We start from the raw sequence: 16,593 nt of genomic DNA, 5'->3' as shown, positions 1-16,593 counted from the left end.
CTCATCAAATTCAAGATTGGAGTTCAAAGTTTAAACCTGGTGTTTCCGGCGGTGGTGCTGGTGGTTTCCGGCGATGGAGTGGTTTAGGTGGTGACGAGGTTAGGATTTGGTGGGGTTGCGTGTTGAAGATGATGAAATGAGTGAGTATTTTATTATAATAAAATTTACCTATTAAATAGTCAAAAGTGACACATAATTAACCAAGTTAATGGTAAGTTAGGTTGAGATTGTTACTGTTAAAAAACTTGACATCGCTTCATATTGTTAGTTAGAATTATTGTTTACCAATACTCAATAGTTTTAATTATTAGAATCCAGTTTTTCTTAAAAAATTATACATTTACTTGGTCATCAAATTGCACAATATATACCTCAAAAGATATGACTTCAAATTATAACACATATAGTCAACAAAGTTAAAAGTAGGATATACATGCACTTTGTCTAAGTTATCATAGTTAAACTATCGTCTATCACAAACCACCATTAGATAAGAACTTATTTTTATGACAAAAAGTAAAATTCTTTATGATATATATATATGTGTGTGAGAGAGAGAGAGAGAGAGATATATCAAGCATTTTAAGCTAGACTCCAGTCTTGAATTTTCGTATCAAGCTCGAGTCCACATTATGAAAGTGCTTTCAACTGTTTCAGGAAAATCTTGAAGAAGATGATGGATAGAGTCGTTTTGTTTAATTTGTTAAAAGCCCGATCAAAGTGTGATACTTGGATATTATATTTTTTATCTATATAATTTTCGTTTTGTACAATGTTATGGTTGTTGCATGATATAAGAAGAAAATAGTGTAACAACATTAATAAACTACCCCATTTATTTTGGATCTCAAGACATATGAACTCCACAAACCTTGCTGAATATTCTCATCTTTCTTCATGTCTTTCCCACCTCGTCAACTCTACTTCCCCTCATCCTATGGCGATCGGAAAAACACGTGGCAGCAAAAGGCAGTCTGGTGGTTCATGTTCATCCACCGTCACCACGGCGGTGCTTGTAACAGTCTGTGTGTTTGGTGTCTGGATACTAATCTCCAACTCCACAACTTCTCCACCAAACACCCCTTACGGTGATTCCTCGTTTTTAAAATCGAATCGTAAAATCCCGATTGATACTAATACAAGTGTTTATGAACACATTCATAGTGATCATGTTGTGCCACATGATGATGAACAGAAACCCCAAGATGATGACGAACCTGTTCACAATGGTTATAAGCTTGATGACGATAGGGATTGGTTAGCGGAAATCGAAGAGGAACCGCAACAAGAGATCGTGAATATTAATAATAATGTTGTGGATGATGACGATGCCCAGAGTTTGAATGATAGTGATGCTGGGAAACAAGAGGCTGAGGAACACCAAGAGGAGGGAAAAGAAGAACAAGATGTTGAAACATCAACTGATTCGGACATCGAAGAAAAAGCATCGAAAAACGAAGAACACGACGACAAAACAAAAAAGAATGCTGATCAACAAAGTGAGAATGTGAATCAAGAGGACGATATCCGTGATTTGGAACAAGAAACGACGGATCAAGACCGCAAGAAAGGGACAGAGAATCAACCAGAAGATGAACAAGAACAACATGAGGACGGGCCGATAGAATCTCACTCAGTGGCAGCCGAGACACAGGCGCATGTCGAAAGTCAAGAGGTGCGCGATGTTAGAAACAAAATGGAGCAAGCTAAGATAGAACCGATCATAACTAACAACATCACCATACCTATTAAAGCAGGGAAGTCAAGTGTCGCTAACGGTCGTGTTGGCGGTTTTATCGACAGTTACAAATGGAGTTTATGCAATGTGACAACCGGGGCAGACTATATGCCTTGTTTGGATAATGGGATAAAGAGACGATGCCGAAATGAGCCTCCTTTGTGTCTAGTCCCTCTTCCAAATGACTACAAGACACCTATTTCATGGCGTCAAAGTAGAGATAAAGTATTGATTAATATTTTAATTTACATAAAAACATCATTACTTAAATTTAAATGTTTAACGGATTTTAATTACAGATATGGCTTCATAATATGCCAAACAAGGCCTTAGCAAATTTTAAGGGTAACCAAAACTGGATAAAGGTGACAGGAGAATTCATCACATTCCTAAAAGGAGCTCTTCATTATATCAACTTTCTACAAGAGGTAACAACAAACCAAACTATTAACTTTAATATACATCTTGTGACATCTTTTTTAATTGGTTTATTTTCTATCTAAGAACAACAGGTGGTGCCTGAGATAGCGTGGGGGAAGCGCACGCGAGTGGTACTTGATGTAGGGTGCGGTGTGGCTAATTTTGGAGGGTACCTATTTGATAAAGAGGTTTTAACAATGTCATTCGCGCCTAAAGATGATCAAGAATCTCAAATCCAATTCGCATTAGAACGAGGGATACCCGCGATCTCGGCTGTCATGGGCACTCAACGCCTTCCGTTTCCAAGTAGGGTGTTTGATCTTGTGCATTGTGTTCGATGTAAAGTACCTTGGCATAAAGATGGTGGCATTCTTCTTTTGGAAGTTAACCGCTTGCTTCGCCCCGGAGGCTATTTCGTTTGGTCAGGAACACCTGTTTATGGAACACTTGAAGAAGATGTCCAAATATGGAAAGGTGTAATACTATAGTTATGCTTTATGATTTCTTGAAATAATTTGGGTACACTCATTAGTAAGAGATGAGCTATGTCCCATTGGTGCAATCTCTCTATCTTTTGGTATAGATGAAAATTTTGCTATTATCTCATACTTGACCTGCTACCAGTGAGATTTTATTGGGTATGTTTAACAAGCTGATTACTTTTGTTTGTTTGTTTTATTAATCAGAGATGTCTGCTTTGACGGTGGCATTGTGTTGGGAGCTTGTGACCATCAAGAAGGATAAACCAAACGCGATGGGCGTTGCCATCTACCACAAACCAGACACGAATGCATGTTACGAGGTAGTAAAGCCACACCAGCCTCCCATATGTAAACCCGATGATGATCCTAACTTTTCTTGGTATGTACCTTTACAAACATGTGCACATATGGTCCCAATGGGTGACACGGAAAGAGGTTCACATTGGCCCGAAGACTGGCCAGCCCGGGTTCAGAAACCGCCCTACTGGTTAAACAAAACCCAAATGGGCATCGACGGGAAACCCGCTCCACGAGACTTTATACAAGATTATGAATATTGGAAACAAGTGATCAAGAAAACATATACTCGTAACTTAGGGATTAAGTGGTCGAATGTGCGAAATGTTATGGACATGAGAGCTGGTTACGGTGGGTTCGCTGCAGCATTGAAGGATTTAAAACTATGGGTGTTAAATGTAGTGAATGTAGATTCGTCATCACCAGATACATTACCGATGATATTCGAAAGAGGTCTTGTAGGAATCTACCATGATTGGTGCGAGTCGTTTAGCACATATCCTCGAACGTATGATCTTCTCCACGCGGACCATTTGTTTTCGAAGGTGAAAGAGAGGTGCAGGATTAAAGGTTTAATGGCGGAGATTGATAGGATTTTGAGACCGGGTGGAGTGTTGATCGCTCGCGATGAAGCAAGTATGATTACCGAATTGGAGAAACATTTAAGGTCGTTAGATTGGGAGGTTAAGCTAGATGGAAAGCGGGTGATCAGTGGCCGAAAGTCGCTGTGGCGGCCGAGTACATATGTAACACCTTCTTGATCTTGAGGAGTTGGAATCTAACTGTTAATGCTACAGATTGAAATTGGAATCATGAACTTGAAATGTATTATTCAAACAATTTCAATAATGATATTTGATCAAATGGCAACAGAGGTGTCCAAGTAAATTGGTTTTATGTACATCAGATGAATATGTAAGTAGCAAATTAGAATAATATCTGCAAAAAGTTTGAAAAACTGTTGATCAGACTGTTGAATTGGATTGTTCTCCCTTGTAAACCTTGTTGTGTTCTGCAAGTTCTTCTTTTAAGACTCTGGAACCTCAAGTCTTTTGAGATAAAACATAAGTTTAATTAAATTACCATTTTTACACGTTAGTCATATCTTTTGATTCATTGAAACACATTTCACTTGTACTTTTAGTGTTCATCGGTTCGGTTTACTCGGTTTGAAAAGTTTACGATCATGGCCATCTCCGAGGATTTAAATATCTCGGCCGAGCCGAAATAAGAAGGCCCATAGCCCTAACAAATAACGAAATATATAAGCTAATTTTTTAAACGACGCTAAATGTTATAACAATAAACATAGAAAAATATATTATTAAAATCAAATACTGCAATAGCTAATGATTAATCGATGATTCATGAAGCTCTCCAAACATTGAAAAAAAAAACATACATACATACATTGGTCATTGGTGGCTGGCTTGGTCAGCCACGAAGGAGCCTGGTGGTCACAACGAACGAACAGTGGTGGTCGGTTGGATTGGTTGTTGTTCATGTTTTGTTCAGCCTTCGCAGAGAATGAATGAGCCAAGAAATAATTATAATCGATAGCTATTTCTTTTATTTTGCATTTGATTTTTTTTTAGTTTTTACTTTGGACCCAATAATTTAAAGTTGATTAAATGGATTATGGATAAAAAGGGTTTTTGGCCAATAATTATTAGACAAATTATAGATCAAATCATATTTTATAAGTTTTATATTTTTAAATGTACATATAAAAAATTTTGGCCCCAAAAAATTACGCGCCCTGGCTGACGGTCCAACCAGCACCACCCCCAGTCGGCCCTGTTTACGATCGAAACCAAAAATCAAACCAAGTTATGGTAGTTTAAAATCGAATCAGAAACCAAAGTTGCGTACTACAAAACTATAAACGTGATGTTGTGATGGTGGCGACGGCGATTGGGCTTTAATGCTTTGTGACGTGGTGGCGTTTTGTCGTTGGTTGTTGAGGATGGTGGCGGTGGCTGGCAGTGATTTGATTCGTCGTGGCGGTACACGATGATGCTATGGTGGCGTGGCGGTATGTGGTTGCTGGTTGTTGACACGTTAGTGCATTGTGTCGGTGCCATTTTTGGCTGCCAATGGCAGTGGCAATGGGTGATGTTTTTATGTTGTTCTCATTTGTTGCTTAAATCTTCAGTCTATGATGGCACTTTGCTATCTGACGTAAGATGAAAATCTAATCCTCAAATAATTTGATTTATATTTTGATTTTTTTTAGGTAATGTTATGACTTTTCAGTTAATGACTTTGTGCTTGATGTTTGAAGAAACGTGGATCGACTCACTGGTAGACGATCTACTCTCCTCGGGTGTGATTATGCTATCTCACCGATGGTTCTCTGGAATCTGGATTCTTCCACCTACAAAATGAATAGCACCGTAAACTTACCCCTCAGAAAGGGACAGAGGGGTCCTCTTTGGGGTAACCCTCTGGTGTGAGAATAAGAATTTGTAGGAGAAGATAATAATATGAGAGTAAGGAAATTGGAGTGTATTGCTTAATATAGCTGAATACTGTGTAATTGAGTGTGTGTCTCCTTGTGGAGTTGATGTGGTATTTATAGTGCTAGGGTTTCCAATGATTGGGCTCAGACCCAATTAGGGCCTTGTTGGCCTCCTCCAATTGCTTTGCGCCACGTGTCCTTGGGACACCTGGTGCTTTTTCGTTGGTTATAATCACGTGGTAGCACATGGGTTTTGCTGAGTTGTCCACCTTTCATTGCTGTCAACATCAGCATATTCTTATTCCTTAAAAAGATACCTTCTGGAAGGTTGTCTGACATGCACAATCAAGGTTGCCCTAATCCTGATTTGGATAAGGACGAGGTTGATTATGTGCATGTGTGATATGCGCCTATCCTGAGGATGCGCGAGGTCTTCTCTTTATTCTCACGCGCAGATGTTTCATGCGCAAATGTGATATGCACAAGCATGTGATATGCGCCACGCGCAGATGTGATATGCGTGAGCATGTGATACGCGTGAGCATATGTGATGCGTGAGCATATGTGATGCCTGAGCATATGTGATGCATGAGCATATGTGATGCCTGAGCATGTGATGCATGAGCATATGTGATATGCGTGAGCATATGTGATATGCGTCATGCGCATAGGTTTTGGCTTTGTGCCTTTATAATATCTTGATTTCAAGCCTCTTGTCTATATCTTGTGGGTTGACCCGCCTCGCTCGGTGTTGAGGCGGGTGCATACCTCTTCAAGCCCCAGTCTAATGTGTGTCTTGTCTCGCGCGAGCGAGGTAAGATAGATATTAGACTTAATAGGTTGCTCTTTTAATAGGGTTTGTCTTTTCTTCTTATTACTCATCGGTGCGCGAAATTCTATCCTTTTGGTTGAAAACGAGTCGTCTCTGTACGTGGTTGGTTGTTGCTGACATGCGTCAGTGATGGAGACGTGTCAGACCTTTCGTGTGCTCGAGGTGCTATAGTTGCCTTTCATGTCCCCTCACATAGTGTCAGGAACACGTGTCGCGCTCGCGTTGGTCCGTACCTGCGAGTGGTGGCGCGTGAAGTCTGGCAGCACCTGTATCGTTTCTTTTCGTGTTCCCTCACACAGTGTCAGGGACACGTGTCGCGCTCGCGTTGGCTTACACCTGCGAGTGGGGGCGCGTGAAGTCCGATCAGTACCAAATTTTCTCTCTCCTAGGCCTATAAAAGCAAGCCCTTAGAGTTTTTATTCTTCATCTTCTTTGTTGTTTATTCGAAGCTTTCCTTTCTTTCATTCTATTCCGATTACTTGTCTTCTGCTTCCGGATCTCTGTTCTTCAGAAGCATCCTTTGTCCGTTTTTACAGTTGTATGTCTGATAGCTCAGACAACACAATCTCCCCCATCCATTGCCGTGTGAAATCGTTAGTGATGTCTACGTTGAAGAAGACCGGCAAGGGGAAGAGGGCTGCTGAGGCCTCATCGGAGGAGGTAGGGAGGACCAAGGCAGTGAAGAAGTGGGATGAGATCCCCTGCAAACTGAGGCAGGCCGATTTTGACAGCCTTATCGCCTCTCAGGGTTTTCTCCCTGAGTATGGCTGCATGCTGTCGGCGGCCGGGCAAACGGCGGCGGACCCGCCCACCGGCTATATATCCCTTTATTGACATTTTTTCACCCACTGCAACCTTCGTCTCCCGATGACAAGGTTTGTGGGTGCGCTGCTTAAATTTTATGGGATTCATATATCCCAAGTCCATCCGTTTGGACTCGTGCGCATGACTCACTTTGAGTTCATGTGCAAATCTCAGCGCGAGGAGCCCACCCCTCGGCGCTTTCAGTTTTTTTACAAGCCCAAGATCCAAGATTCTTGGTTCTCATTTATTCCTCGCAGTCAGAAGGTCAAGTGCTGCACTGTTTCATTCAAAAGCCTTCATGACTGGTCTGAGAGATTTTTCTATATCAGGGCTGGTGTGATCCCCATCCGCATGACCATGCGCGCGATCTCTTCTGCGCCTGCGGATGTGGGTGTCTTCAAGAACCCAACTGGCGCCTGGGTAAACAAGTTGACTGCCGAACCATCCCCCGCCAAGAACATTTGCGAGGAGGCGCTGGTGGGGGTTGGTATGAGCAGGAGGTGGGCCGACAGCGCGACTGAGCCCGTTATCCAAGTTGACGGCTTGAGTAAGTTAATCTCATTGCATTACTTCTGCGCGAATATAATTCGTTTTGCTGATATCATTTGACTTGTTTTGTGCAGTCAGCAAGGAGTATGTCCACGCCGCCTATGATGAGCATATGGAGGGTGGCTCCGTCGCGCTGGGCGCTGGGGAGGTTGGCTTCCCCGATCGCTTTGATGACATGTTCATCCCTGTTGATCTGGGATCTCTCTTTGACAGCGATGCGCCTGGTAAGCCTTTGTACTTATGCTTATGCCTTTATAATACCAAATTTGACTAACATTTCCGTTGCACGTATTGTAGATGTGCTCGAAAACTACGAGCTGGAGCTCGCGGAAGAGGAGGAGGAGGAGGAGGCTGAGGTGCCCCAACTAAAGCGTAAGGCTAAAGGGAAAACTGGCGCAGGGGCCAGTAAGAAACAGAAGAAAGATGATGCCCCTGTAGTTCAGGATCCTCCTACTCAGGCGAAGGGACTTGAGAAAACCCAGGTGTTTACCACCAAGTTTTCCTTGTCTTCCCTGCCTCAAAAAGTGGGCAGACATCCTGTCCACACGAGGTATGGTGCCACTACCTCCTCCCTTCGCGCGGCGGAAAAGGGAAGCGGCGTTGCGCCTGCCGTTTCCTCTTCGACAGGTATACTTTGCTTATTCTTTATGGTTCTATGAGCGCGATTCTGATAGAATTACTAATGAATCTTTGCTGTCTCAAATGTTTGTAGAGCCGGCGACCTTGGTGGACCAAACTCAGGCGCAACAAGGTGCCAAGCATGCGCCGGAGGTCGCTTCGAAGTCCCCTGTTTTACCCTCGAAAAAGGGTAGAATGGACTTCATGGCGATGTTTGACTCGCGAACGGAGTTGCGCCAAGGTATGTATTGCGCTTTTATTTTCTGACTTTTTTCTTTTAGATCAAGTCATGAACCATTTCTTTTTGTTGATTTTTTCATAGGAGTCATTGCTGGCGTACAAGCTGCTGGCGGCACTCCTGGCGCCGGTGCCAGCGCCGTTGGTACTGCTCTTGCTCCTGCAAGCGCTGAATCTCCCCTCATCGGGATTACTAAGGAGCAGGAGGCCGTTTTACGCGCCGACCTGGCGGCGTCGAGACCTCCCTCACCTCCTCCTGCGCGCAGCCCTCCTCGCGAGACTGATTTTGGTTCAAGGTCGCAGGAGAAAAGGCCTGTTTCAGAGGAGGATGAGGAGGTTCAAGTTGAAGGCTCCGACAGTGGGCGCGCCAGCCCTGCAGCGCCACGAGGTTTCGTGGCGGAATCCTCTCGTGGGGCTGGCGCTGACTTTTCTGCTTCATCCCCGCAGGTATAGGTTCGTTTTTGCTCCGCTGCGCGGACTTCCATCTTAGTGTTTTGATGACTTAGATAATTACTTTGTGTTTGCAGGAAGCCGATCACATTTACCGCCCGAGATGGAATGTTACTGAGGACAGCTCATTTCAGTCCATGGGTGTGTGTGCGGACTTCTGGGCTCATTCTGTGCCTCCAGCTGAAAGGAGGTTTCAGGAGGGCCGCGCTCGCGATGACTTGCTCAACGATCATCTGTTTGCTGGGTCGGCTTTCTTTGCTGCCTCCCAAGAGCTTCGCTATGATTACGTAAAGGTACGTGATGCTCTTGCGGAAGCCAAGCAAGAGGCTAAAGTGTCTGCTTGGCATCTTTCTGATGCTCGAGAGAGAGCTGAGAAGCTCCAAGCAGAGCTCAGTGAGAACAGAGCAAGTGCCAACACCGCCTTCGTGAAGCGCGGGCATGAGCTACAGGCTGCGCGGGAGAAGTTACAGGCGGCCGAGGCGGACGCGGCCAAGTACGCGCGTAGAGTGCGCGACTTGGAGCTGGACGCGGAGGCGCGTGACCAAGCTCTTGTCCAGTCTATAACTGACAAATCATCACTGGAGAGTGAGGTTGCCCGCCTGAAGAAGGAGCTGGCGGCCGCGCAGGCCGAGAAAGATGAAGCCTTGGCGACGGCAGCGTCTAGCCAGGAAGCACTTGATGCTGAGCGGGCGGAAAAGGAAGAAGCCTTGGCGGCAGCAGCGTCCGACAAAGAGGAGCTGAAACAGACTAAGGAAACTGTTGAGTTGTTAAACTCTCAGATTCCTGCCCTCGAGACGACTGTTTCTTCTCTCGCGCAGGATCACCAATGGCTAGTCTCACAGGGTATGACTCGTTGCGCTTATGCGATGAAATACTCAGACGAGTTTCAGGCCCTTGTGATGGATTGCAACGCTGCCGCGCGCCTGGTGGGTCGAGCTGAAGGGTTTAAGGATGGCTATGAATATGGGATGCTGAAGAAGAACCCATCCGACTACCCTTATCAGAGCGACGTTGCCTGCGCAGACATGGCCGAGATGGGGGAGAAGTATTTGAATACTACCATTCCCATCCTTGGGCAGGTATTTTAACCTTAATGATATTACCTTGACTTATTTTCCAAGTCTTTTTTGTACTCATATTTTTCCATATGATTTGCAGATATCCGCGCTTGCTGACCAGCCCGACCTCGGCGCGCTAAAGAAATTACTTGACGAGTGCGAAGGGGCTGGTGGCGGCGATGATGGCGCGGGGAATGCTGCCCCTGCTAGCGGCTCTGGCGTGGCCAAAGGATCCGCTCCTGACACTATTGTGATAGAAGACTCCATTCAGGATGAACAACTTGACTATGGTCAGTTTGGAGATGACGAGGAGCAGGCTGCGCCAGATGCTGAGGGCGGTGATGAGGATGATGAAGAGGCTGACGTCGAGAAGCCCTTCATGTTTTTTGTTTTTTATTTGTAGTTTGTATCTCATCATCTTGTAAACTTGTAAATTTCAATGCTTTGGAATGAAATTTTGTTTTTTCCTTATTCGCATCTTGCGCATTCCCCATTCATCTCTTTATATTGCATGTTTGCTTGTTGAATATAAGATATGCTTGCACGTTGAAATAAGAACAAGGTTGTTATGAAATTATTATACTTAATCCTTGTCATATTGTAAGTGATTTTGCCATATCTTGATTATGTTGACACGTGCCTTGGCGTTTTCATTATTCCTCTTTTGCGCGACGTTATCGCGCATTTATTATATGGAATTATGAGTTTTTTAGCCTTTACGTGTCAATATGTGTTACTCAGATATCCATTACAATTTCATGCGCGACCTCGACCTGAGACCTTAACAACTATGTTTTGGCTTTTGCTTTGCCTTAGTTGTGCTTAGGTATTTTTATGGTCAGGCTGCGCAGCATGTAGGATGGATGTTGTGAGTGATTTGAGCTAAGGCTCACATTATTGGGCTAAGGCCCTGAGCTAAGGCTCATATTATTGGGCTAAGGCCCTGACGTTTTAGAGTTAAGACTCGTTAACGCGTTTGAGCTTGAAGCTCGCGCATGTATGTTTTACTTCGTTTTATTTCGTTTTGATGTCAATACAATGTTGTCATATTGCTCAAAATTAATAAAGGGAAGTGTGAAACATGTATGCAAAAGGTAATAGAATCCACATTAAGAGAAGATAGCGCGTATCATTATTCATAATGGCTTAAAGAGCCTTGATTACAAATTTGACAATTTTTACATGAAACATTTTCCAAGCTGTGCTGCGTTCCATGAGCGCGGGATCTTCTTTCCATTCAAATCTTTTAAGGCGTATGCGCCTTTTCCCAATTCTTCCAAGACTTGATAAGGTCCCTCCCAATTGGGGGACATTTTTCCCGGGGGTATCGCGCGGCTAGCTTCATTGTTTCGAAGGACAAAATCATTTTTCTTGAAGTGGCATTCTTTCACGCGCTGGTTGTAATATTTTTCCAGTTTTTTCTTGTATTTGGCTTCACTGATGATAGCCGCTTCTCTGCGCCCTTCAAGTAAGTTGAGATCCAACCTTCTTTCGCGCTCGTTATCAATCTTGCTCATCATGAGCACTCTATGGGATGGGCATCCAATTTCTGCTGGAATCATGGCCTCCGTTCTATAGGTTAGGCTGAACGGGGATTCGCCATTGCTGGTTTTGCTTAATGTCCTGTGTGCCCACAGGACATTAGGTAGCTCTTCGACCCAAGAATGGGATTCTCCCTCTAACCTTTTCTTCAGCCCATTCAGCAAGCTTTGGTTCGCGCGTTCCACTTGGCCATTCCCCTGAGGGTGATAAACTGAAGTGAAAATTTAGTTGATGCGCAATTCCTTGAGCCAGCTGGATATCTTCTTGTCAGTGAATTGCTTGCCATTATCGCTCACAATTTCCATGGGCAAGCCAAAACGGCATATGATGTGGCTCCAGATGAACTGCTTCATCGCTTCGGCTGTGATTTTTGCTAGTGGCTTGGCTTCAACCCATTTTGTGAAATAGTCTACTGCCACTACCAAAAATTTTACTCGCCCTTGCGCTTGCGGTAGGGGACCCACAATATCGATTGCCCATTTGTGGAAAGGCCATGCGGAGGTCACCGGAATCAAGTTGTTCTTTGGCCGCATGGTGTTTGGCGCATAGCTCTGACATGCTTTGCATTTTTGGATCTCTTTTAAAGCGTCCAAGTACATGCCTGGCCAATAGTAACCTGCGCTCATTGCCTTGGTAACAACCATGCGCGGGCCAGCATGTATTCCACAGATTCCTTCGTGTATCTCTCTGATCACATAGCTTGCTTCCTCATGAGTATCTCGCGTCTTCCTCATGCTGTGCACTTCTTCATCACTAAACTCAGCGTGTTCAGTGTGAACAGAGTGACCCTCTTCCGGCGCGCGCGCCCTTTTTGTTCCTTGAATGGTTTGCTTGTCAAACGCTAGCCTTTGTGTTAAGTCGGCTAACTTTTTCTGTTTGACCATCTCATTGTACTTGTCCATTAGACGTCGTTGCTCGTTTATGAGCCATTCTTTAGGGTCATTGGTTTCATCTTCTGGACCCATTGGGCCTTTTTGTTTCGCGCCGGTAAGATTTTGGAACGTGAGATCGTCTGGAGGAGTTTCAGTTTGGCCATGAGGAGTTGTGATGAAGGGATGGCTACTGGTGGTGCGCGTAGAATCACGCGGCACCCTCAGAAACTGCTGTCCCTCATTAACATCCTCACGCTCAATATCCTCCAGAACTTGATCGACGTTACGAACACCAGAAACCATGGTGATAATTTTTTAGAGATCTGATGAGATTTTGTTGCCGTGGTCCCACGGATGGCGCCAATGAAGAAACGTGGATCGACTCACTGGTAGACGATCTACTCTCCTCGGGTGTGATTATGCTATCTCACCGATGGTTCTCTGGAATCTGGATTCTTCCACCTACAAAATGAACAGCACCGTAAACTTACCCCTCAGAAAGGGACAGAGGGGTCCTCTTTGGGGTAACCCTCCGGTGTGAGAATAAGAATTTGTAGGAGAAGATAATAATATGAGAGTAAGGAAATTGGAGTGTATTGCTTAATATAGATGAATACTGTGTAATTGAGTGTGTGTCTCCTTGTGGAGTTGATGTGGTATTTATAGTGCTAGGGTTTCCAATGATTGGGCTCAGACACAATTAGGGCCTTGTTGGCCTCCTCCAATTGCTTTGCGCCACGTGTCCTTGGGACACCTGGTGCTTTTTCGTTGGTTATAATCACGTGGTAGCACATGGGTTTTGCTGAGTTGTCCACCTTTCATTGCTGTCAACATCAGCATATTCTTATTCCTTAAAAATATACCTTCTGGAAGGTTGTCTGACGTGCACAATCAAGGTTGCCCTAATCCTGATTTGGATAAGGACGAGGTTGATTATGTGCATGTGTGATATGCGCCTATCCTGAGGATGCGCGAGGTCTTCTCTTTATTCTCACGCGCAGATGTTTCATGCGCAAATGTGATATGCACAAGCATGTGATATGCGCCACGCGCAGATGTGATATGCGTGAGCATGTGATACGCGTGAGCATATGTGATGCGTGAGCATATGTGATGCCTGAGCATGTGATGCATGAGCATATGTGATATGCGTGAGCATATGTGATATGCGTCATGCGCATAGGTTTTGGCTTTGTGCCTTTATAATATCTTGATTTCAAGCCTCTTGTCTATATCTTGTGGGTTGACCCGCCTCGCTCGGTGTTGAGGCGGGTGCATACCTCTTCAATGTTATTATAATTTTAATTTGTGTTTTGAGTAACATTAAGATTTCAAATATATATGAATTTGTTTTCCGTGTTAGAAACCCAGCGCAACGTGTGGGTTATAAAAACTCGTTTAAATATAAAACTTAAAAGTGTTATAAATGATGATTAGCAGGCATAATGTACCGTCATTCTCCTATTTATTATTTACTTTCGGTTTTCATGTTTGTGTTTGTATATATACATGATGTATGTAATAGTTAATGATAGGAATAAAATGCCTTTTCCCTATTCATTTTCTCTAGTTTATAACACGTTACCTTAGCTTTATAATCGTTTTTGCTATTGTTGAAGATCTATCCGTGCTTGTTTTCATTGGTTTCTGTTTTAACATCTTGATTCAATTAGTTGTTCTAATCGGGATAAAGTCAAGAAGTTTATTCACTGTGGTTTTCTCTGCTATGGACAAGGACAACCTTGGATGCATGTTCAACGCATTTGTATGCACTTGACGTTCGATGATGAGCAAAGCAAACACTGATCATTTGGAAGAGGGAAATTGATCGATCATGATCTCATTCAACAGTTGGACTTGTATAAGCCAAAGAAAACTCTTGATGAAGAAAAGAACGTGTAGGGCACTAACTTGGTCAAACATATTATTTATTAATTGTTATGTTACAAAACCATATATCACTTCATTACTGAGTGATTGTTATTTTATTACTATTTAATGATTTGAAAAAAAAAATACAAACAATATTATGACACTCTTAAACAGAATGTCAAATTCTATTAAATTCAAGCTTCGTCGTACTTGATATCCGTTGACCCAATTACTTCCCTTGAATTATGGATGTCAAAATCCACTATAAGGAAAATAGCCTTAGAGAATCAACTCCACCATCTGCATGAAACCTAACCTAATCATTCATAATTAATGTGGTTTTACAGAATAAACAACCTCCTATTTAAAAGTCAGCACAAGCAACTTATCGACGCTATCACATTCCCAGAAGCGAATGTGACTATCATAGGAGAAAAGAAAGAAGTTGTGACCCTAGTTGAGGTAGTACTTTGTGGACGGTTCTGATAAGAACTCGACATTAGTGATTCAAACCGACATAGCATATCAGTCACCGAGTGAAAGGTCTCACAAGGGGCAAGAAAGCATGTTATAAAATTGTAAAAAAGACCAACCATTAGTACCCTAACGATTCTAATCATAATCGATAAATTCTTGGTAGATAGCAGTGCTGCCAACATTATTTTTAAAACATGCGACATATTGTTAGCGGTTATCTCCAACAGAGATATTGGTACTAATACGGGTGTTAGTAACCTAGTGAGAGCTCCAGAAGAGCATATGGTATCTTGTCTAAATATCAAATGTATTATAAATGATGTCTTATATCCTGATAGATCTTGAAGAGATTACTAAGTTTTGAATATATTCAAATAACAGTTATTACATTAAAATTATGGTGAAAATCATATTGAATATCTTTAATTACTTTAACTAATATGGCCAAAAGATTATATTAGTAAACAAAATATTTACCAACTAGAATATGATATACAAATATAAATTTATTAATATTATGAGTGTCCCAAACTTACAAAACCAAAATGTTTTTCATCATACAATATGACCAAATAGGTCATCCAAGTAGCATTAAAAGTATTTTGAAGTATTTGTTACTAAAACATTTATCACATGTGTAGTAAGTTTTCTTGAGAAATAAATCTTTAGGTTTCCTAAAGCAAAACACCTATAAAGAATCCCCACATTTATAAATATTAATTTACTTGTGGACCATTTTCAATATTTGTTGTTTTAAGTGATGCATCTCTATATCATCACATCTAAGTTTTTTTTAGCTCCCTAAAGTATAGCGTTTGTCTGGTTTTTAGCCTAAATCATACATTTGAATTAAGGGGAATCTTCCTATACTATTAAAGCAATACAAGGTGTCCACATGACATTCAATTAGCAAGTTCACATAGACTTCCAACCCATCAATTTTCTATTTATATAATTTCCACATGTTAATTTGAAAATTAGTTTTAAGCATTAACTCCTAAGTTCAACAAAGTTTCAAAATAAATTGTTATAATCATTATTTATTTAGCACCAAGACAATTAATTGTTTTCATTGTTATTTTTTTTTTAATTTTGAGACTTTCTTATTTTATTTTGTTTGGATTTTGTGAAATTATTTGTGAACGTTTGGACTAGATGTTTGGATTGAAATGATGGTTTAAGTCATGAGGTTTGGATTATATTGTTGCTTTATTAAACTCGTGGTTTAATAAAAATTATAATTATATCACATTGTTATATTCATATTTTTAGCATTTTTATGTTGTGTATTTAAATGTTTTATAATTACAATAAAAATAGTTTTTATAACACACAACTTATGTTACAATATATACATGTTTACGCTTTATAGTTTACAGCATATGATTTCAGTAGATGATGATGTTTTAAGTGATATGTGTTTTTTGTTTCATGGTATAAGTTAGATATATGTTGCATAACTTAGATTGTGTTTTATATTGCTATTTTTCTTTATTTGACTTTGTATGTTGGGTTCTTTTTAATAAAACTAACAATGTGATACCTTATAACAATCTTATCTTACTATACTATTAAAGCAATAGAAGGTTTCCACATGACATTCAAGTAGCATTTCCACATAGGCTTCCAACTCATTAATTTTTCTTTTATGTAATTTTCACATGTTAATTTTAACATTAATTTTAAACATTATCTCCTAAGTTGAAGAAAGTTTCAAAATAAAGTGTGATAATCATTATTTATTGAGTAATAAAGACTATTAATTGTTTTCATTGTTATTTTTTTTAAATTTTGAGACTTTGTTATTTTATTTTTTTTGGATTTTGGGAAATTATTTATGAACGTTTGGACTGGATGTTTGGATTGAAATGGTGGTTTAAGTCA

General features: G+C 41.5%; 1 protein-coding gene across 1 annotated transcript in view; it reads left to right on the top strand.

The window, feature by feature from the left end:
• Positions 1-937: 937 nt before the first annotated feature.
• LOC143536097 (uncharacterized) overlaps positions 938-16,593 on the top strand; it is a 28,300-nt gene continuing 12,644 nt past the window's right edge. The window contains exons 1-4 of the mRNA XM_077030168.1: positions 938-1,963; positions 2,038-2,166; positions 2,251-2,632; positions 2,845-3,683. Of these exons, the coding sequence (XP_076886283.1) occupies positions 938-1,963; positions 2,038-2,166; positions 2,251-2,632; positions 2,845-3,683 (2,376 nt within the window). The remainder of the gene's footprint in view (positions 1,964-2,037; positions 2,167-2,250; positions 2,633-2,844; positions 3,684-16,593) is intronic.

This window comes from Bidens hawaiensis, unplaced genomic scaffold (genome assembly GCF_021521415.1).
Source record: "Bidens hawaiensis isolate Kalapana, Puna unplaced genomic scaffold, B.hawaiensis_p1.1 tig00010732_1, whole genome shotgun sequence".
In the NCBI taxonomy this organism is placed as follows: domain Eukaryota; kingdom Viridiplantae; phylum Streptophyta; class Magnoliopsida; order Asterales; family Asteraceae; genus Bidens; species Bidens hawaiensis.
The sequence above is the reverse complement of the archived record's forward strand: the minus strand, read 5'-3'. Positions and strand labels throughout refer to the sequence as shown.